This window comes from Stylophora pistillata, chromosome 6, assembly GCF_964205215.1.
Source record: "Stylophora pistillata chromosome 6, jaStyPist1.2, whole genome shotgun sequence".
Classification (NCBI taxonomy): Eukaryota; Metazoa; Cnidaria; class Anthozoa; order Scleractinia; family Pocilloporidae; genus Stylophora; species Stylophora pistillata.
Window position 1 is genome coordinate 22,304,034 of NC_142524.1, and position 23,041 is coordinate 22,327,074.

The 23,041-nt window shown below is 39.4% G+C and overlaps 1 protein-coding gene, 1 long non-coding RNA gene and 1 pseudogene across 6 annotated transcripts in view; 1 reads left to right on the forward strand and 2 right to left on the reverse strand.

Moving 5' to 3' along the window:
* The window catches only part of LOC111324665 (microfibril-associated glycoprotein 4), a 94,950-nt gene that overhangs the window by 57,932 nt on the left and 13,977 nt on the right, over nucleotides 1–23,041 (reverse strand). For 2 of the 4 annotated variants that reach the window (XM_088763314.1, XM_088763313.1), the window contains 2 exons: nucleotides 9,698–10,078; nucleotides 8,879–9,187 (listed from right to left, as the gene is read on the reverse strand). The exons of the other annotated variants lie outside the window; for them this stretch is intronic. In XM_088763314.1, the coding sequence (XP_088619440.1) occupies nucleotides 8,931–9,187; nucleotides 9,698–10,078 (638 nt within the window). In that variant the 3' untranslated portion in view covers nucleotides 8,879–8,930. Of the gene's footprint in view, nucleotides 1–8,878; nucleotides 9,188–9,697; nucleotides 10,079–23,041 lie in introns of those variants that run through there. 4 annotated transcript variants of the gene reach the window in all.
* LOC148728820 (uncharacterized) overlaps nucleotides 10,091–23,041 on the forward strand; it is an 18,966-nt pseudogene continuing 6,015 nt past the window's right edge. The window contains exon 1 of the transcript XR_016002519.1: nucleotides 10,091–11,215. The product of XR_016002519.1 is annotated as an uncharacterized LOC148728820 (transcript). The remainder of the gene's footprint in view (nucleotides 11,216–23,041) is intronic.
* Nucleotides 17,285–21,866, reverse strand: LOC148728821 (uncharacterized). Its single transcript, XR_016002522.1, has 3 exons — nucleotides 20,091–21,866; nucleotides 18,425–18,564; nucleotides 17,285–17,796 (listed from the first exon to the last, which is right to left on the reverse strand). It is a non-coding gene; the product is annotated as an uncharacterized LOC148728821 (long non-coding RNA).

Here is a 23,041-nt window from a genome sequence, read left to right on the forward strand (position 1 = left end):
CTCTTTGCACATAAAATTATTAACAATCCAACAGGCATCCCAGCAATTTTTTCTGGAACTCTACCTCTGGCTTCTGACTTCCATAGCCATTACACTAGATTTGTTTCTAACCTCAACTTCCGTAGGCCTCCAAAACATAATAATTATGGAGCTTCTACTTTCACTTTCATTACATCGAAAATATGGGAGACTATTTCACTGCATCTAAAAAATTATGTTATTTTCGCTTCTCCAAAAAATTCAAGCTATATCTGCTAACTTCGCAATCTACTTTTTAGAATGCATTGATTTAGTTTACTTTAGTTTCTTTGTTCTCAGTCTTTGTTCTTTGGATTCAATATAAAAAAAAATAATTCTCCTTCTTTTAACTTAATTAAAAATTTATTTATTTACTTATTTACTCAATTCTCTATTCTCTTTGTTTATAATACTAATTGTGTATAAATACCTTGGTTAGTGTAAATATAGAATTAAAGTAAAGTAAGTCTTGTGTAAATGTTAAGATACGCCAGTTAATTGTACTTGACAGTGGCCAACTCGAAAGCTATGCTACTTTGGTCCCTGTGCACATTTTACTTTTGATTATTGATGTAATTTACTGTTTTTTATATATTCTGACTTTTATAATCTGTAGTAAACTCTTGAAATAGTGCGAATAAAGAGTTTCCCTCCCTTCCCTTACTATTGTAAAGCTAGGTAACGCAATGCAGTACATCCGTAGTGCCAAATTAAATGCAGTGTGGCGAACTTCATTGGCATTATCTATGATGATTCTGAATTAGTATTTACTTTTCAAAACTGTAATTCAATTCCATACGGGCGTCACGTTGATTTCAGTGTCAGCAAACACTAACTTTGTAGCACTTTCCCTCTCCGGCTTGGTGATTAGCCAGCACTTTTTAGCACTCGGAAAGTAGCCTATTCGAGGCCCACTTTCCGGGAGCATATTCCACCCACTTTCTGACCTCAAGAAGTGAACCACTTCCAGCAGCATCGTCGGCGAACCAGCACTGCTTAGTTGCGCTAGAAACTTGTAGTTGTGTCATGAGTGTCTGGAGACTGATAGCGTATAGACTCATTGCCAGTGGATCCCCTTGTGTGGTGCCTTAACAGATTCCAATTCTTGACCACCAATAACAAAAAGCCGCGCAGGTTGTCTGTAAGTAGTAATATCGCATATTGCCATTGGACGACATAATACTCTAATATTGTGTAGTGATGCGGATCTGTCTAGGTCATTAAAGGCATTGGAGGCGTCAATCAATAAGACTGCATCTGTGTCATCAGCTTCGAAGATGGTTCGCATAGTATGGATAGCGGCTTCGTTTCCACTTTTCAGTCCTACGCGTACTTGTAATGAGCCACTAGCTTTATTAACATCAGTCTTTATTACCCTTGTGACGCACTTCCCGATGATCCTGCGCAGTACCTCCCCAACACCAATCGGTCGGACTGCTTCCTCACCCTTGTCAAGAGGTATTAGACGGCTTGAGAGTAAGGCCTCAATGTTACTGAGGTGGACGTGCTCTGTACATAGTCTTCTGGCCAACAGAGCGAGAGCATCACAAAGATCTCTAGCAGACTTTTTGAAAGCTTTACATGATAGAACTCTCCTAAACCCGTCACCATAAACTCCACATGGACCTCTGGAGCCCTTGGTCCTCAGTGCAGCCTCGCGCACCATCTCGCCATCAATTTCAAGGAATAACGTGGTTGGGACGTCTTCAATTGGACCAAAAAGTAAGGATCCCAATTGGGCTCCCTGTGCATCAGGGTGTTTTTCTCTAAGTTGCCTTATGACGTCATCGCTGAGAGGAAGTATCCCTCTACCATCGTCACTCACTACTGAGGTATCTCATGACAGAATGGATTTGCCCCTTCATCACAAGATTAGCAAAAACTTTTGCCTTGTCAGGTGTTGCCGTTTGTTTAGAGCTTGTAAGTCGTCTCTGAATTATTCGCCCCTCACGTATATAGCAAAGCATCTATGTCACCTTCGTTCCACAAAGCAAGTCGTTTGGTTAGGCATTCGTGATGATCTTTTTCATTAGACTATCTATATGGCTTTTGGAGAGCAACAGCCATAAGCACAAAAGCTGCCTTAAGCGAGACATGTTTCCATTTAGCGCCATTGTTCCACGTATTTATATGCTTTGTTAATTGATCGATGAAATTCTTGCCAGGTCTTCCATATGGAACGAGGAAGGTGTTCTTACGCCATTTAGAGATTTCATTGTATGCATCATCGATTGTTGACGTTTTGACAAACAATGTTCTTCCATTGTTTGAAAGCCCCCATTTAAACAAGGAGGGCTTTTCAAAGGCTTTATAATGCGACAAATTATCAGGTATTATGTTTGACGCGTTTTCAATAGGAGGATCATTTGCTTCGATTGTTGATTGAGTCTCCTCAGAGAATTGTACGTTCAACGAATGCAGATTTGGGTCTTGCGAAAGCTCATTTGCATCTAGGTTGCTTGAATTTGCGTCAGTGGCGTCTATCGAGATATTATTTCCAAGTATATTTGATTGCCAAATATCGCCATTAGAATCCAAAGGACTTGAAATACTTGAGATACTTGGAGAGGACGCGTTTTTCTCTAGTCGCGAAGCTTGATCCCTAAGGTTCTGACTTTTAATGGAAAGATGTTCGTACCCTTTGCATTCCAGAGATCAGTCATTACTTCAATGACTGACTTTTTCCACCCGTTCTTATTTCTTGGCGCATCACTTGAGCTAACGAGCTCCTGTGCGTTTCCTTTGCATTCCAGGAGATCTGAGTTCATTCGCTCTGTCCACTTAACATTCTTAGCTTTCCTAGGCATCTTGTTTTGAGGAGCTCAACCTCACACGTCTTCACTCTCCGGCGCTCCTCGTATTATAATAATAAAAAAAAATTATGATAATGATAATAATTAATAATAATAATAATAATAATGATAATAATAATAATAATAATAATAATAATAATAATAATAATAATAAAAAAATAACTTCGCGTTGGTAATGGTTTTTCCTCGCGTACATTTCCAAATTAATTGACAGGGAACACCTCTGTTAAATTCGGTTCTCTGGGATCAGACTCGTATTAGACCCAAACTAACTTTGATAACAAAAACGACTGACATATAAGAATCGCGAAAGCAACTACTAGTTCGTATTATAAGAATTTCCAAAAAACGTGCATCGAAAATTTCCTTATAAAAGTCAATTATATTTAAAAATATATGAAGGAAAATGACACTCTTACTCTAAAATACTGTAAAAAACAAATATTAAAAATGTCTAGCCTATATTTGCCATAGCATTGTCAATTAATAATAATAATAATAATGATAATAATAGAACTGCCGGTTCTCTTTGGAACTGCCCGTATACTGAGGAGGACTCTATTCATTAAGTAATCTAGCAGACTTATGACTGCTCAAGGCTCATGGATTGAACTCGGCACCATAAGAAAAAAAGAGCAAGACTTTAAGGAACTATGATAATAATAATAATACTATTAATAATAATAATAATAATAATGATAATAATAATGAGAAATAACCGTTATTGAATCTAACATGAAAGTGTATAAATATAAAAAAATCTTGCAAGTTACAATTCTCTTTTTAAGGAAAAATAACACTAACCTAAACTACATAATTATATGGCTATGAATAATAAAATTATAAGTAGTCTATATCTTACTTTAAGTCTCTAGACAAAGGAAAGGCAAAGTCTTCAAAACTTCAACGCAAAAGAGTAATAAGAAAAATTTACTATAAAAACAATAAAAATAATCTATAGCTGATGAGTTTAAGGAAGTCTTGCTCGACCCTTCTCTACTTCCAGATCCCTGTCTTTAATATCTAAGTTCCTCTTTCTCGGGGTTCTAGATCCCCTTATAGACATAGAAGCGCGTTCCGAAAAATTGCAAAGGACACTTTCGCCCTGACCCATGAAATCGTTGTAACGTAGCTCTCTTGCTTTTTTGCAGATAATAGCTCGGCTAATCTTGAGTGGTACCTCAGGCATTCGTCAGCCATATCATCCCCTCCGTCGTTGTAAATACTAGTGGGGTGAAAGTGCCTTGCTCTACTCCTGTTGCACGAGAGTTGTATTTTCGCTTCTTTTCATTTTCATGAAACCTGTAAATCTGCTTGGGGCTAAGATCACTGTATGAGTCTGCATTGGGATGAAACACCCTTATATCGAAAAAGCAGCCCTCTGTCGCTCCCAGAAACCCCTACAGCGGACGTCGAAGCGTGCGTCAGGGGCTTACTTAGTCCCTCTGCGAAATTCTTTGCCTGTAATATGTAGTAAAGCCGGTTCCACCTGCACATCGTAACAAACCATGTCAAGCAGCTCGGCCTGTAGATCGCGCATTTCATTGTGATGCTGAATGACTAAGCCTCCATGCTGGCAGATCATCTTGTGATCCACTGTAAACAAAGTCCCACAAACGCATACTGATGGGTTATCGGGTATTGGCCAATCATATCGAAGCCTCACAGCGTCTCGAAATTCCCCCTTGTTGAGATCAAAGTTCATGTCTTTGAGAGGAATAACTGTAATAATAATGATATTATTACAGTTATTCCTCTATACTAATAATAATAATAATAATAATAGTAATAATAATAATGATAATGGTAATTTATGACAGAATGATTGACTTGAGCGCATGGTTCACTGGTGCATAAAAAGAGCACCAGCAAAGACTGTGATAGTAATAATAGTACTAATAATAACAATAGAGCATTAGTAACGGGATGATAACCTGAAGAGTGTTCTCCATCTATTTTTTTTAAAACGCCAAAAGGTACATTCAACCCAAAATCTTTCAGAGGTAAGTTTCTCGTTGCATTCATGCCGATCGCCTTGGGTCCCATATGCCTTCTGGATATGTTTTTATCAGCAAAGGGGAAGATAAGTATAATATGTCGTGGATACACCAAGTTTGAATGGGTTTTGAGGATAACTAAGTTCCTTTTACAAAAACATACACTTTTACATGTGAACATAGGCAGCTGATGGGTAACTCTCGAATAGAGTTGACACTACTTTGAATTACTTTGAACTGCTGGGGTGATGTTGGGGGGAGATGTCAGAATTTACATTTTGGCTATCGGTCAGTACAAAACTGCAGACTGTAGATCGCAAAAGGAGTACAAAATGTAGACTAGTACAGAATGCAGACTACGGACTGTAGATTGAGAATTTAAAAAACGTTTTTACGTCGGATACGTGACATCATCTTACAACTTACCAGGTGTACGCAATCGCTTTTCCGCGATCATCTTTAACCATCATTTGCACTATTGTGGAATATTTCTTGCCCGTTTCATCGTTTATTTTGTTTAAGCTTACGATTGACTCGCACTTTGCTGATATCAGTGCTCATAGGTTCCCTTATAAACTCGATCAAAGTTTCGCTCAAAGTTTCGCTGGTAAGATTGAATCGTAAAAGGCCCACTACTCATAAACCCCCTTATGAACCTGGAGGATCGACGCGGCCTCGAGGGGTCCACACCCACTGTTATACCTTTCAAGGAGCTTTGACTCGGTTACACATGTGCTGACCGCGACGAGTATTAATCGAAACTCCCTCAAAGAAAAGTCGAATTATATTTCAGTATTATTTCCGAAAGTCGATATTAATTCACCTTTTTTTTTTTTAAGCCGAGCGGTCACGTGGTTTGAGATGGCAAGCAAGAATTCAAAATGGCTGCTTAAGTATGAGCCGCAGAGGACATCTCGCCGAAATGTTGATATTCACGGATAAATCAGCACTGAAATGACTGAAGCGATATGGAAATCGGTGACAATGGAAATTGAGTCTTAAACTGAGATTACAAAACAGCCTCTAGCTGGAAAACAAACTTGTAAGCACACGATCTTTCTAAATCGCAAAAATGCATGAAACGGGCACAAAAGGGAAGGAAATGTATTACTAAAAGACCGTTTACATGATTTCATGATTTGAGGTTAGAATGAAGCTATATTTTTCTCGTGAACTGTAAACTAAGTTTCTTTTTTTGTTTCGCGATAGTTGGTGCGCTCTGTGTTCCAAAGTGATATAATTTCTCATGTCTGAAGCTCGATCATGTTCAACACAGAGGGGTTCAGAGTAATGCAGATGTTGACACTTAAAAATTGCGTGCGGTCGACTGCCGGTCACGGTCCTCAACTAACTAAATGACCAGCGGTAGGAAAAATAAAGGAGTGGGGAGGGGGGGGGGGTGGTGAATGCCGTTCAGTGTCCAAGTGAAAATTCCGGGGAACTTGCATAGTGCTAGACATTTGCATTTCAATGAAACTTCATCCTAATCACACGACGAAAACTTTCAAATATTCTCCAGTTGACGGTTTTGAAAGGTTTCCCTTCCCAATGAGTTTAGAGACTTCCGTCATGGATTTGAGCAAAATTAATGGCTCCCGACAGGGTATCACTCTCGGGATTCTGTCGCAGCCGTGTAAATAGCATTTTTAGTGCGTAACTTTGCACACTTTGAAATGCCATCGAAATACGCCGTAATCTAAATAAATGGACTGGAACTCAATCGTCTGCTTTATGTTCACAGCATACTTTCTAATAAATTTGAATTTGGAATAACGGGATATATTTTAGCTGACTCCTTTACTTCTGAGGGTTTTTTAGACATTTGACCCTTTCTCGTGATCATGCTCTGGTTGATAAGCTCCCCCGAATAAAGTTTCTTATTATTAATGCGACTTACAAGTTTCATCAGTACATGAAATATTCATCCCTGAAAATATGACAAACCACATGAAAAATGAAAGGTTATGTTAGGGACAGTTTGCCCCTCCGGTCTCCCCCTGTGCAGATCACATGACCTTAGCGACCATGTGCTCAAATCGTTGTGCGGTGTTTGTGCGTAGTAAGGTTTGCTTTTTTGTCTTTTGATGTTGATGTTCTGTTTAGCTTGGAGATGGCCAAAAATATGTAAGTTGTCGCTTTATGTGTTATTCTTTTTCTTGTAATTCAATATCTGTTTCAGTTTCGAAACTAGCTTTCTGTTTTATGTAATTTGTAGCGGTACCGAATGAGAAGATCGCGTTCAGATTAAACATCTCCAGTTCAGAACATTTAGTCTGAGATTATCTTCAACAGGTTAGTTAAGCAATACATCACACTTTCTCTAAGTTTACCTGCGTACTGTTGGAAGAACACGAGAAAAGTTTGTAAATGAAGAGGCGAGTTCTTCCAGCATTCAAGGTGTGTTATTATGCTGGTAAACCGATAGAAAAGGCGGTCTATATATGCTACAAAATAACTATGGGTTCACCGGTGGAATCATCGTTAGGGTTTCGACCAATTCTCGTGCTCTTAGTTTCTTAGTTATTTTATAACTTACAGTACACCGCGTTCAACCAAAAGTTTGTTAACATGAAAAAGTGAGCAATTAATCCAGCTTCAGTCTAATCTCGTAACCAGATCCTATATTGTTGGAAGGTCTGGGTATGAGACTAATATCAGTCTGTACTATTGGCCCTGAGTAAGCATTTTCTTATTGCGTAAACCCTTTGTTAAATAGATACTGATCTTCCATATATAAGGTGGCTTGATACTTTAAGAAAACTTGATTTTTTTCCAAGACAAGAGTGAATTATTTAATAACAAAATAGGCCTTGTATAGAAATTAATTTAAGAGCGGATAAATAAATCCGCAGTAAAGGTGAAGATTTCAACATGATTCTGATGACTTCAAAGCCCATTCTACCGGTTGAGCAGTCTTATTGTTGGGCGAAACGTGGATGCGAGTCACCCACTGTTGTAACTTGAGACAGAATGGAGGAGACAGTGGTAAGACACATATTATCATGATGGACCAGTCGTTATAAGTCGCTAGGGGGAGGGGTGGAGGACATGTTTTTGGGGGAAAGGGAGTCATATGGTTTACTTTTGAAGTTTTGTCTGTCTAAAGAGCTCTAAAACTTCACTGGTCTGATTTTCAGACATATTACATCCTTTTCATTTGTGGCTACTGCTTCCTATAGGAGGCGAAGCCACACATATTTTCGCAACGAGTGAGTAATTGACTGAGTGAGTGAGTGAGTTTAACGATAAAATTCAAATCTTGACCCACTTTTGACCCGATGTTGCCCTCTTGTTGTTCTTTTTTTTTCTTTTTCCGAGTACCTTGGTAGTTTGACATTCGCACTTAATCACAGTTGAATTCCTTCCTTTGGTGATTTCTGGCTTAGAGCTATTAGCACATTATTTTTTTAGTTCTTGCCATGAAACTAAGGAAGGCAGCTGAAGACGATAAGCAGTTTGCAATAATTTCAGGAGATTAAGATGTGTTTGTGATTGACATACGAATCAATCAGTGAAGTCTTGGTCGAAAGATCTTAGGATGATGTTACCGCCGCCAAAATTTGGAAAGTGGGAAGAATTCGCTCCAGTGCGACCCAACCCGGAGATATACCTCATTAGAAGTGATCTGCACACTATGTAAGCTTTCAGGAAATTTTTTTGCTGAAAAGAGAGCATTTCACTGTTTGAATCAGCGACTTTAGCCAAAAAAGGCCGTTAAATTAACGAAGCGAGCAAGCTGCTAGATATAACTTGATCATGGGTTATACAATGGAATGATGGAACTGAGAAATGGTAGATCGGCGGAATGGCGGAATATAAAACAGCAAATATTTCTTGGCACAAAATATCGTAATTTAGAGATATGGCGGAATATAAACCGGAAAACGTTACTTGGCACAAAATATCGTAATTTTAGTGATCAGTCCATCATTACATGGACTATAGGGTGTTTCAAAAACAGATAATTGTCGATTGTTTCATTCGTATTTAAAAGTCAAGTCACTCTCGTATTATGTGAGGGGGGGGGGAGGGAGGGAGAGAGACATCAGATTACTGTTAGGAGTCATTTAATATTTCTCTTAGTAATATAACATACAAAGCTCTAAAAATCCACTGGTCTGATTTTCATCTCAGCCCTCTTCAAAGAGGAGTTGACTCCTTTCCAGCTATTCCATGCGACTCCAGGACCATTAGCTGAGGTATTTCGATAGACACCATTCAGGTTTGACATATAACAGCTATAATACCACCACCCTCCTTTATATATCTCAGCACAGTTTGGGTGAGCGCTGTCATTGTCCTGATCTTTAGTTGTAAAGGAATAGCCCTGATGTTGTGTGAGAGAGTCGCTAGCAGTTCCTAGGATGGGGAAAAACTTGAAATCAACCCCTAAGAGACATTCACAAAGACGTCATGCAATCCAACCTTAACTTAGCAAAGACACAAAATTCCCGTCTCCCTCCGTCGAGAAAATTAAATCGAATTACAGTTTTGAAAAGTAAATGCTTATTCAGAGTCATCATACATGATACCGATGGAGTTCGCTACATTGCTTTTAACTTGGCACTACGAATACACAGCGTTACAACTGTAAGGAACTTGCTAGATCGATAGTGTCGTAAATCTACTCTCCTAGGAAAGAGTGATACTAATTAAGAGTATTATGAAGTAAATTTACTATCTTGATTATCGAATAAAATCCATTTGAATTAGAGGAATGAGAGTGATCACTTAACCTATGAATATTCTAAAACAGATATACAATTTGATAAAAAAAACTTCTAAGTTGTTTTTTTTTTTAATCTACCTTGACCTAACTAGAATTGATCAATTTAAGAGAATTGCTTTTATTTGGCTAAGAACATTTACCTGAATATGTCATGACGCTCAACTGGTATTTTTTGCTTTCGTCCGCCACTGCAAACCTGGCGTACTCAGCGTAATAAGTATAGCCGTCAAAATCTTCAAGATCGACCCGAAGCTTGGTCGTGGGTTTTGTTAGGCGGTGCATTTTGTCCAGTCCGAGCCAAAGCTCGCCATTCAGATCGCCAAAGCCATTTTTGTAGTCAGACCAGCCGCGGTCAAAATCAACAGAGCCATCAAGTCTCTTTTGGACCACTGTCCATCCCCCTCCGGCAGTACTTTGGTCACAAAACACTTCAGAGTCAGGTCCAATACCATCTGGATTGATTGTATAAACACCGCTGGTTATTCTACCAGATTTGTATACCTCGGCACAGTTCTTATGCACTAATAAAAAAAAAATGGAATTACGATAATAATATTGAAAATAATGACAATAATAATAATAATAATAATAATAATCATAATGATGATGATGATGATGATGATGACAGTAATAATAACAATAATAATAACAATCGACCACCTTGTCTCCGGATGTCCAGAACTTGCCGAGACAGAGTATATACAAAGACACAATAAAGCTGCAGCGTACCTCCACTGGACAATATGAAAACACTACAACATCAAAGTGCAAGATAAACACTACGAACATGAACCATCTACTGTGACAGAAAACCAAACAGTGACTATACTCTGGGACATGCCAATCCAAACTGATAAAGAGACAAAAGCAAACAGACCAGACAAAGTGGTAAAAGACAAGGAGGAGAGAACTTGTACGCTCATCGATGTGTCTATCCCTTCATAAAGGAACACCTCCTTGAAAACAGCAGAAAAACTCTCCAAGTACAAAGATCTTGAAATCGAAATCGAGAAAACATGGGGAATGAAAACAACAACCGTCCCAGTGATCACTGGAGCTCTTGGGCTTGTTAAGAAGGGAATAGAAACCTACATTGGCAAGATCCCAAGCACCGATATCAGAATATATAGCAGAGCTACAGAAGACCGTTCTCCTTGGAACTGCCCGTATACTGAGGAGGACTCTATCCATCAAGTAATCCAGCAGACTTATGACTGCCCTAGGCACATGGATTGAACTCGGCACCATAAGAAAAACGAGCAAAACTTTAAGGAACTATGATAATAATGACAATAATAATACAGTAGAACGCTAAAAGCACATTCAACCAGATCTTATCCTGAGGCAAGCTTCTTGTTACATGCTATTTGCCCTGGGTCCCCGTATGCTTTCTGGATATGGTTTCAGTAGCCAAGGGGAAAATAAGTTTAATAAATCGTGGATACATCACGTTTCAATGGGTTTTGAAGATAATTTAATTCCTTTTTAAAAAAACACACTTTTGTATCTAAACATAAGCAGCCAATGGGTAACTCTCGAATACAGTTGACACCACTTAGAACTACTTTGAAATGCTGGACTGATGTTGGATAAATAGTCAGAATTCACATTTTAGAGTTCGCTTAGTGCAAAGCTGCAGACTGCAGACCACAGACCAGGTAAAAAATGTAGACTAGATATAAAATGTAGACTGTAGACTGTAGACTGCAGACCGAGGATTTTAAAAACTGTTCTTTAGTGGGATACGTAACATCATCTTACAACTTACCGAGTGTTACGCAATCGCTTTTCCGCAATCATGTTTCACGATCATTTCTACTATTGTGGAATGTTCCTTGCTGATATGAGTGCTTATAGGTTCCCTTGTAAGTTCGATCAAAGTTCGATCAAAGTCAGATTTAGTCGTTAAGGGCTCACTACTTACAAACCCCCAGAGAGCTTGGAGGATCGACGACAAAACGTCTCGCGGAGTGTTCACTTATAGTCAAAATTTTCAAGGAGTTTTGACTCTATTACACATGTACTGACTGTGACGAGTATTAATTGAAACTCCCTCGAAGAAAAGTCGAATTATATTTCAATATAGAAATCGAGGCGAGACGAAGACAATTCATTCGTGCAGATCATTAAAACACAAATTTATATAACTAGAAGTTAAAGAGATATCGCACGCCGCCTGACTTCTGAGGCTTTGAATCTTCAGGGTATTTATGAAAAGACAAATCCAAAGTTGAGGAAATATTGTGCCAGTTTCAGACGCAACGAAAGTGAACTATATATATACGCTTCGCAGTTAATTTACAGGAGCCGCGACTGTTGTTTACCCATTTCAGACCACGTGACCTATTTAGGCCGTATGAGGCCTGAATCAGGTCTAGTGGTAGCCCGTTACATCTGAGTGGGTGACAAATTTGCATATTGTAACTCGTGAGGGTATTAGAAAACATCAAAAAAAACTTATTTTAATTTATTTTATTTAATCTTTATTTAAACACGATCAATTCATCAGCCTATAAAAATACATATCACATACGCTAAGATATTTAAAATTAAAACTACATACTATAACACTAAAGCTGTTTTCCGTGAATGCCGGGCGTTAGACTTAAAGAAGGTCATTGATCTTACGTTTAAATAACCCCAGAGACTCTGTTCCTTATATCGCGTGGTAGACTGTTCCATAATGTGGCGCCATTGTAGCTAAAGCTTTTTCTGTAATAATTAGTACGCGGTAGTGGAACATTAAGCTTATTTTAAGAGTCCCTGAGGTCATAAGCAGAGTCACGCCACGTTAACTTTGAATATTGTTACGTGCACGAATGACCAACAAATGTCCGCTTACAAAGCATATATGAAAATAGACTCCCGAGTACGATATATGGCACGCAACAAAAATGTAACAACAAGCAGTTACCCATTTCAACTATTATTTAATTAGTTTTACAGTGTCTAATTGACTTAGGTTAAAGATTAAGTTAAGCAGTTCATAAAGCAGGATTACAATCCTTCATGCCGTGTAAGTGTTCGTCGTCTTGATCAACTTCCAATTCCAACATCCGCCGACTGAAGACCACAGCGCTTGGCTTTCTTGATTCATGACTTTCTTTCCTTGTACACAAACTCTTCCGGAAGACTTCATAGTGAACTCTGTATTCTTTATCTTCTTCCCTTCTCGGCTATCGTCTTCTTCATCTCTTTCTTCTCTCCGGATATCGCAAGGGCAAAAGGTCATAGCCTCGTCATATCATAGCTTCCACAAGTTCAGTCAGCAAGCCGAGAGGGTAAGCCCTCGGGCAAATCTCTTTTGTACTTCTCACAAGCCAGCTTTTATACATTTACTTTAGTTATCTAGAATGTTCCATTACTATTTATAGTGTTTTACAAGTTGTACTATTTTTGGAAACTGCTGAGTCACATGAAAGAAGTCTCTGGAATATTACAGATTATAGATAATTCTAGAAAAGTCTGGGGTTGCGTGACAGATTCAGTAAAAATAATTGGATCCTCGTAACAATATAGATACCTTGGAGCTAGTCCGTGCAGACATCTAAACATCATGGTGGCTTTATGGATTTCCTGCTGGCGTGCAAGATTTTTCCACCCTAAAAACTCGAGTAGCTCAGTTGCATCAGCATCATAGTTAGAGAATGTCAACACACGGGCTGCTCTATTCTGCAATTTCTGCAGTTAGTCTCGTAGCATTTTCCCACAGCTACCCCAAACAATGTCACAGTAATCAAAGTGAGGTTTTACTAAAGCTTGGTAGATGAGATGTAAGGTTGATGCTGGGATCAGGTTCCTAACTCGCTTTAGGGCCCCGATACCAGAGCCGATCTTTTTTCGTTAGTTTTTCGATGTGACTATGCCAATCGAGTTTATCGTCTATTATTACACCAAGCGATTTTGTAGCTGTAATCTGGCTCACTTGAGTATTGTTCATTCTAATTGTTGGTGAAGCTGTGAGAGTATTCAGTCTCTGCCTCGACCCTATTAGCATGAATTCGGTTTTAGTCATGTTCAACGTGAGTTTGTTCACTTGTAGCCAGTTGAAGACGTTTTCTAGGTCTTCATTTAGACAGAACTGAACGTTCTCAAGATTGCTTCCGCATATGTGAGGTGCGTGTCATCGGCATACATTCTCGGTTTACAATTTGATAAGCAATTTGGAAGATTGTTGATATATAATAAGGACAATAATGGACCGAGGATGGTCCCTTGAGGGACGCCGCAAGTCAACGAGTAGCTACTGGATAGCGACCCGTTCACAGAGTATTTTTGTGTTCGGTTTTCCAAATATGACTGAAAACATCTGAAAGATTTGCCATGTATACCATAATAGTTCAGTTTCGATAGAAGGATCTGATGATCAACAGTGTCAAAAGCTTTTTTCAAATCTAGAAAAATGACTCCATTGATTTTCTCGTTATCATTATTATACGCCCAAGAATCTGTCGCTTCCAACAAAGCTGTTACAGTTGAATGATTAGCACGAAACTCTGATTGGTTTTGACATAGAATATCGTGCTCTTCCAAATAGGCATATAACTGTTCATAAACTATCCTTTCAAACACCTTCGCCATTATTGGAATCACCGATACTGGGCGGTAATTGTTAACATCACCGCGGTCACCCTGTTTCTAAAGAGAGGTAATCCTTGCATAGTTCCAGTCGTCTGGGAACGTCCGTTGGCTAATAGATTGATTGAAAATATCACATATCGGCACACAAATAAGATCAGCACTTTCCCTGATAAACCTAGCAGATATTTTGTCAAGGCCCGTTGCCTTTGACTTGTCTTGTTTATTTAAAAGTGAATATACTTTAGTTGGATTGGTGGGTTGGAGCTTAAACCGTTTATCTGTTGCGGTAAGATATCTTTGATAGCTACCACTATCACAATTTATCTCACTGGCACGTTTTGGACCAATAATAGAAAAGTGGTTATTGAATTCGTTTGATAGCTCCAACGGATTAGTTATCGTTAATCCGTTCACTTTTAGTGACGCCACTGGCGTTTTCCCAGATTTTCGAGAAGTTAGCTCGTTTATAGTCTGCAAGGTCTTTCGGGAGTCGCTGGTGTGCTTATTAAAACTATTTTGGTAATAAACTTGCTTAGCTGAGCGTATTTGCTTATTGACTATATTTCTTTGTTTCTTAAATAATGCCCAATCGTTAGGATCATTTGTCTTGCTAGCTTTGATTTTTCATGTCTCTATTATGCATAAGGTCTTTCAATTCAGAGGTAATCCACGGAGAACTCCGTGAACGAACGCGCATCGTTTTCAGTGGGGCATGTTTGTCGGCGATAGCCAGAAATGTACATTTCCATTGCTGCCACATCACGTTTGGGTTGGAAGACTTGTATACATTATCCCAACATTGAGATAGAATATCATAAAGAAACTTTTGGCTATCGAGATTTCGGAAATTTCTATATGTAATAGAATTATGTCCGTTAGACATCCCATTTAGGGCAAGTTTTCTATATACATACACCATGCTACTATGATCACTTATTCCGATATGACGAACTCCCGAACATGCAATCTTATCCGAACAGTTGGTATAGATTAAATCAATTAGAGTTCATCAGGTAAGTGTTATCCTTGTCGGTTCAGAAATAAGCTGCTCGAGTCCGTAGACATCAGCAATACTCCTTAATTTGGATGTGTTATTGTCATATCGAGTAGTGATCCTGTCACAATTCATGTCTCCCAGTACAAAAAATTCTACATTTTCACTATCCAATCTCCCAATTAGGGTTTCAAGAGGTGGAAAAATGCCAATAGGAGAGTCAGGTGGTCTGTACCAAGTAACAATCACAAAAGATTTTAAATTTGGCTTATGGATTTCCAAGCAAAGATTTCCTAGTGTATCCATCTGTAGGTCATTTCGTAGCGTAAAGTTGATTGAAGTTTTTACATAGAAGCATACCCCTCCGCCGCATTGTATCAGTCTATCGTGGCGAACTATTTCGTATCCCAGAACATGAACTTCATGATCTCGAATACTCTCGCTCAGTTTCGTTTCATTTATGGAAACAATATCGATATCATTGTTTGCTAATACGATTCTTAATTGGTCTATATGAGTAGTTAATTGATTAATATTGAGTGATGCCATTCTAAAACCGCGCAAAGGAGGCAATATTGAGACAGATTTTTCGGCCTTTTGGTTGCTTAATTGATACCGCACGGCATTGACGGACAGCACATTATCTCATTCTAGGTGCGATTTAAAATTATTATAAAACTGCTCATTACCTTTAAAATTTAAGTGCAGTCCACCTTTGTTGAGTCCTTTATGAGATATGTTCTCATGATGGATTATTTTCCATCCATTTTGATGGCAGAACTTCTTTAGATGCTTGTTGGCTGTTTTCACTGCCTGCTCCAGCTTATCTTTTCTGCATACAAGCTCCGACAGCGTAACTGTAGTATCGCAGGTACCCTCGATCTGTCGTCGCGAGATCCACAATCGATTCCGCAACAGCCTTTGGTTCCCTGGTTTTAAGATCATTAGTCCCAATGTGTAAAATCACTTCATTGGGCTAAGATTCCAGATTTGACTTGAGATAGTGATTCATGGCCATTGTCGTAACGCCCGAGAAAGGCTTGACTATAGCCCTGTGGCCAACTGCTTTTCCCAGATCTTTTCCAGGTATTCTTGAGATCATCCAATCTTCTATGAGCAGGGTTGTGCGCTCTTTTGGTTGTTTTTCGGGTTCGGATTCTTTTCCTGTCAGGGTGTTATTAGGACCTCCTTTACCTTTCGATTTCTTTCTTTTGTTTTCTGATTTCACAATGAAGCCTTGTTCTTTGTTGGCGCAAGGTGTTGACTCATCCATATTTTGGACAATGATATGCTCGTTAGAGTGTTACTCATTGAACGGCATTGAGTAGCTGCTTCTCTGGATACGATTTGCAATGCAAAACTTAAAGAATCGCGTTCTTGGACTAACTTTATATTTTCATCCTTCAAAGATAGAACTCTCTCCCTAAGTCGAGAATTTTCGGATCTCAGGTCTTCCACATTAGGTTTCTCTTTTATATGAGCCCATAAGTTCAGCACTTCAGATTTCAGACAGTCCAACTCCTCTTGTACTGATTTGGCATTCTTGTTAAACGCCGGAGTAGAAGCTTCGTCTTCATTCACGAGAATAACGGTTCTGTCCTGGTGTACCGGTTCACAAGGGAATTACCATTGTTCTTTCTTTGTTTGGGAGTTATCGGTTAGCTATTGTGTATTGTTTGGTCTTTTGTATTGGCTCTTGTGAACCGGTACACGAGGACAGAACCAGAATAACTGAGGGGCCGTAAGGGGGGGTCACGCGCACAGTTTACGGCAATTAAAAAACGCAAATCACGAAACACGATCATTAATTTTCGAGTTTCACGGTTCACGGAAAATAAACTTACACATGAGAAAGACTTGTCGCCTTACCCTATATATATAATATTGTTGACAGTCGTTTTAATGTATTTCAGAAATCGCTCAACTCGTGATTGTGTCGTGATTGGTAATGTCAGATTCGGTTTCACAGCTTTGCTCTGCAGCAGACAGGCAGTCGCTTAAGATTTCAGTCTCTCGTTGAATTCTTCAATCTCTCTGTCACTGTCACACTGTGCCACGTCTCCGAACTCGTTTGCAGATGCCGCTGCCTCAGGGCAATTGTCTTGAAATCTGTAATTGCAAGGTAGTATAAAAAATACACGATCCACTTGACTACTGAAGTCTTAAAAGTTTTAATAACTGATATCATTCAATCTTGAAAGTTAGCAATTAGAACTGATATTATAAATGTGGATTCATCTTGTCTTGTGACTATCGGTGTAACAACAACTAAATACGTCGTTTTGTAAAAGACCTTAAGATACATCGGGAAGTAAATAGATCAGAGGATCTTTAACAAAAAAAAAAAGTAAAAGAAATGTTTTACTTAGGCTGATGGTGACAGATTGGTTAGTATAATATCACAATCTTACAAATAATGTGAAAGACTCTTGCATGTTGTCTAACTCTAAATCACGATCACTGTCATTTCCCACTGATATTCCTTTAGGTGAGCCGACGTTTCACTTTACACTTCCATCACTTTGACTTTCTTGATCTCCTCCGCGGCTTCCACTCTTCTTCAGGAAGGCTTCTATATTTCTTTTCATTCCATCTATTGTAGCATTGTGTTTCTTGGCATTATCTTCCTCGTTTCGACGTTTTGACAAGTTGTATTAAAGTGATCTGTAAGGCAGCAACAAAAATATGACCTCCAGTGATCTTTACTTTTTTTAAGAAAACAATTAATTTTAAACACCTGCTTTATTCTTTGACAATACAGAAGTTCTCTGGATGGTCTTCTCCAGTGGTTTTCTTTTAAAGTAAAATTGATGATGGTACTTCAAAGTGAAACTTCCGAAGCTTTAAATAGAAATGTTTCTGCAGACAAGCTTGAAGGATAATGCTCAACATTTTACGTACTTTTTTAAAGTATCGGGCTTTAGTCTGCGGAGTCCTGTCCGTTGGTACAATCTTTAATTTCTGGCAACGCCCACACCTTATAGTAAATTCATTGACCGCTATGCTGTTGAACATACTTGCCAGAGCTACCAACACATTGAAAGGCTAATTAACTAAATACATTAAAGACGATTTAAATAATCATCGTTATCATCATCGTCTCCATCATAGTAATAAAATGATAAAATTTTAGGAAAAATCATGACTGTTAATAATAACAAAAATTCTTAACGATTTCTTTTAGTCGCACATAGCCAAATTTAGATCATCCAACATCTTGGTCTGTCGTTCATTTCGCTCAACACTGAATTTCGCCCTGTTTTAGGCGCTTTACAAGGTGGTCGTCCTCTACCTTTGAAGCTGACCTTTTCCTTCCACCTCTTGGCTTTCGTTTGATGACTTTGCTCTTTTGCTGTTCTTCGCCACCAGCAACTGTGATATTTATCACCGGGGAATCTTTCGAAAAGACGATTTCCTTTTTAAGAACATTGACTGAAAGAAAATAATGACAATAAAATTAATTAATCAAATAATAATCTTTTGACTACGTCCTTTTTATCTTTTGTCTATCTACTTTGACATTTATATTGGTGTCATTTTTTCTTGGCAGTTTCAAACCCCACTCCAGTCTCTTTCGTAGTCCATAAAAGTTAAATTTAAGTTGCGTTTAATCGAGAAAAAAATCTGTCCGAATATTCTCTTCCTAGTCTTCCTAGGTTGTTCCTATTCTCAGGTCTTCTCGTTATTGTCAACACGCCCTTTTTGCAAAGCGAGCGATCAAGGATCATCAAGAAATATCTCAGGAGGTGTGTTGAATATCGCCTCTAACGACCCTAACCGAAATCACGGCTCTCATCAATGACTCACTTTCTGTATAATTTCTGAGAAAATTGTCGATTCTTAAGCAAACTTCAAATAAAATATGTAGGGGAGACTGAATAAAACTTTTCTAGACTTCTAGTATTGTAAGGGCCTGTTTACATGGAGATAGGGTGACCTTCTAGAAGGGGCACCCTCTTAGAAGGGTAACCCTTGCCTATTGTATTTTCCGACTTGGTTTACATAAGAGGTAGGGTCACCCTATCTGCTTGGTGGGGTAACCCTCCTGCGAGGGCCAACTTTTTGCCATGTAAACACTTGAGGTAGGGTCACCCTCCTAGAAGGGTCAACTTTTGTGGGTTCAGTTTACTTTCAGATTGCCGCGAAACTCTGTAATGGCTTCGCGCGCGTATAAGCCCGAGGAATATTTTCGCCGTTCTGTGGCGGCCAAATTGTTTGAACAGAGTTCGAAACAGTCGGAGGACAACAGTGTCGACATTTCGAAAAAAGACATAGATGATCATGAATAGGTGGTCGACGAGAGTACCATAGAAAGCCGCTCGACTCGGAAAGATATGGAAGAAGGCTTGCCACGTGAAAAATCAAAGAATTCACAGGGAAAACGAAAAGCGTCCTTCGCCACTGCTCTGTGCGACCAGGATTCCCCCAAATTCTCCCTCGGCGACAAAATGGCTCTCCTTCGTACATGCCTCATTCGTCGCATTGCAACATTGTACTGGGCGGCTACCTGTAGCGCCATTCGCTCTTGTCGGCGTTTCTCTATTAGGGGATACGACAGCAAGAACCCACAGCACTGAAAAACCGCAGCCAAAGAGGCAAGCGCAAGGAAAATTGAATTTACCGCCAAAATACTTCGTTTGTCCGCCATTTTGGTTGTTTTGTACTTAGCGACCGCGCAGTTATCTCCCTCGGTGCCAAATTCAATAATCGCGATAGCCCTGTGGACAAGACTTTGCATGTAAAAGGGGCTATCTTTTGCCCCTTCTAGAAGGGTGACCCTCCTAAGGGGGTCACCCTATCTCCATGTAAACAGGCCCTAAGAGATGTAAGAAATTTAACGCGAATTAAAACAATTAACACGAAAGTATGGATATCAGATACCTTTCACACGTGACTTTCAAGTAACACGTGTCATAAATTACGATCTCTTATCAAATTTTCATGATGAAAACGCTAACCTTGTAAAACTGCAGAATCGACAAAAAGCGGCCTTTTCATGTTCCGCTGCGCTTGTGTATTGGTTGAGAAAGCTTTACTGCCTTCTGCGCCTTTGGCTAGTCTGCACAGCTTAAGATCAATAGACGACCCTATTCCCCGCTTCTCAGCTTCGGCCTTGAGACCCGCGTGTTCAACAATATGCCTTTTCAGGGCATCAAGGGAATTATGTTCTCTTTTCAGGGGAATTCTGATCCTTTCCTTTCCCCCAAGAAAACTGAAAGATCCAGGAGATTAAGATTTGGGATCAACGAAGTAGACAATCCCTTCTAAAACACGAAACGGCTCTTCGCTGACTTCGCTCTTCGACATTGTGGGTCGTGAGAAATGAAGACAAGACGTCAGACAATGAATAATCTGAAGACCTGATCGTTGGTGTCAAAGGTCGCATCAGCTTTATTTTTGGATCAATGGGTCATGCGAAACCCTATTGTTTGGTCACGCAAGCTGAAGAAATTCAGACACGGCGATCACCTGGAGAGGTTCTTTGTGGGGTCTTCGTAGCCGTTCACGGAAAAAAAGGGTCGTTTTCGTGTTTGTTATCACGGGTATCGGAAAATTATTTCTCTGTTTCACGTATCACGACAATCATATCATTCACGGTTCACGAATTTTAAAACTTTTAGATTACGGATCACAGAAAATAAATTAGTCCGATCACGTTTCACGTGAAACACCCTTACGGCCCCTCTCATATTCAGCGTCTACACTCATAGTCACACTTTTAGTCTTCAAAGAGCTTTGACTCGGTTACACATGTGCTGACCGCGCCGAGTATTGATCGAAACTCCCTCGAATGGTCTGCAGTTGACACATCGACTTGATCACAGCTAAGTCAGTGAAAAAAAAATTTGCATATTCAGATTCCTAACAATAGTCGCCCCACGCTTCGCGTATCGACCACTAAAAGCAATAGTAATGAGATGAAGACCTGGGCCCAGTTGTTCGAAGGCCGACTAACGCTAACACAGAGTTAAATTTAATCCAGGTTTCTTTATTTCCCTACTCAAAAGCCTTTTTGGGATTCAGTTATTTTCCCTATTCTTGTTAGAGCATCCAGTCATCAAACTTAAGACTAAAAGAATTAGACTGAGTATTCTTTTAAAGCTTTCAGATCTGAAATCAAATTTCACACTAACCCTAGGTTCATGATCTCGACCCAGACTTGAACAACCCAGCCCTGGAGCTTCGAGGAACATAAGCATAATATGTTCCTTGGCGCGTTTAACTTATCTTAACCCTGGATTTAGCTGGGGCCACGCAAAGCACATCGAAGTCTTCCTCGAGCATCATTCTCGGAAAACTGTTCGCTAAAACTATTTGAAAAACTTACTAAAAAGATTGCCTCTCGAATCAGGGCTATGAAACGTGTTAGGGACCTGGTTCTCCAGGCGACCTTGTATCTTTTCAAACAAACCAATGGCGTAGCCATGGGTACCAAAATGGGACCCAGCTATGCCAATCTTTTTGTACGTTTTGTTGAACACCAATTTTTCAGCCAATACAACGGCCCCAAACCTGAACTCTACGGTCGCTACATTGACGACTATATCGGCGCTACCCCTTCTACCAGAGAGGAGCTAACTCAATTCATAACCGCAGTCAATTCCTTTCACCCAGCTCTAAAATATACCGGAGAAATTTCCGTCAATTCCTTATTCTTTTTAGACATCAAAGTTTCCATTGAAGGCAACGGTTAATGCACTAGTGACTATTACAAACCTACAGACTCACATAGTTACTCGTTCATTTTCGCACCATCACATGTCAAGACTTCCATTCCCTTTTCTCAGTTCCTAGAACTTCGTCGTTTATGTAGTGATTACTCTGATTTTTTCACAAATCAGAGTCAATGTGCCAGTTTATCGAAAAACGTTGTTACCCTGTTTCTGTCGTTCAAGTGGGTCACCACCGCGCCCAACTTATTGATCGACAGTCAGCACTACAAACGTCACAGAAGGAAAATTCCGAACGCATTCCATTCACTCTCACATTTCACCCTCACAACCGGTCAGTGAAATCTATTATTCTTAAAATCTTTAAATTACTTCAAAACGATCCAGAGACTGGTACTATCTTTTCGCAACCTCCACTCGTTTCATTCAAACGCGACAAAAACATAGGCAATTTTTTGGTCAGAAGTTCATTCCAAACTAATGACCAACTCGGCACTTTTAATGCGCTCGCGCACGATGCAAAACTTGCCCTTTCGTTCACAGCGCTGAAAAAATATCGGAACCCAAACGATCCATTAAGATCACTGATCACTTCATGTGCACCTCCTCCAACGTCATCTATTGCTTGACTTGCACTTATTGCAAAAAGATATAAATCGGCGAAAGAGGAAGACGACTAGGTGACCGATTCTGGGAACACCTTCGCGACGTAGTAAAGAATGACAAGGACGCATCAAAACCAGTCACTAGACACTTTATTTACCTAATTATTCTAAGCAGCAAAAGGTAGCTCGGAAAGCCGCAAAACTCTTAAACAAAAGTTTATCTTTCTAATCGGCACTCTCGATCCCATAGGTATCAACGAACGCTTTTCATTCTACTAATGTATCCTTGTTTTTCTCGTCACCATGTTCCCACCAATAGCGTAGCTCCACTTTCTGCAAATAAACCCACACACAACCCACAATTCCTCCATTTGCTCTAACGAAGGGCTAACGCTCGAAACGTCAGCTTTTTAACTCTTTACGGTGGCTAATTTACAATTTCAACTTAGTCGATACAATCAAATTACCTTGTTACCCTCACCAACGCAGCACCACAGTTTCTTTAAAAACTTTCATCCTTTATTGATGTCAATAACAGTTTTGCTGAAAGTGTCTTGCCGACTAATGATTATTGTCACATGGCTATTCTGCAGTAAAAAAATTGCTGTTATAGAATATGGATTCTGTGTTTAC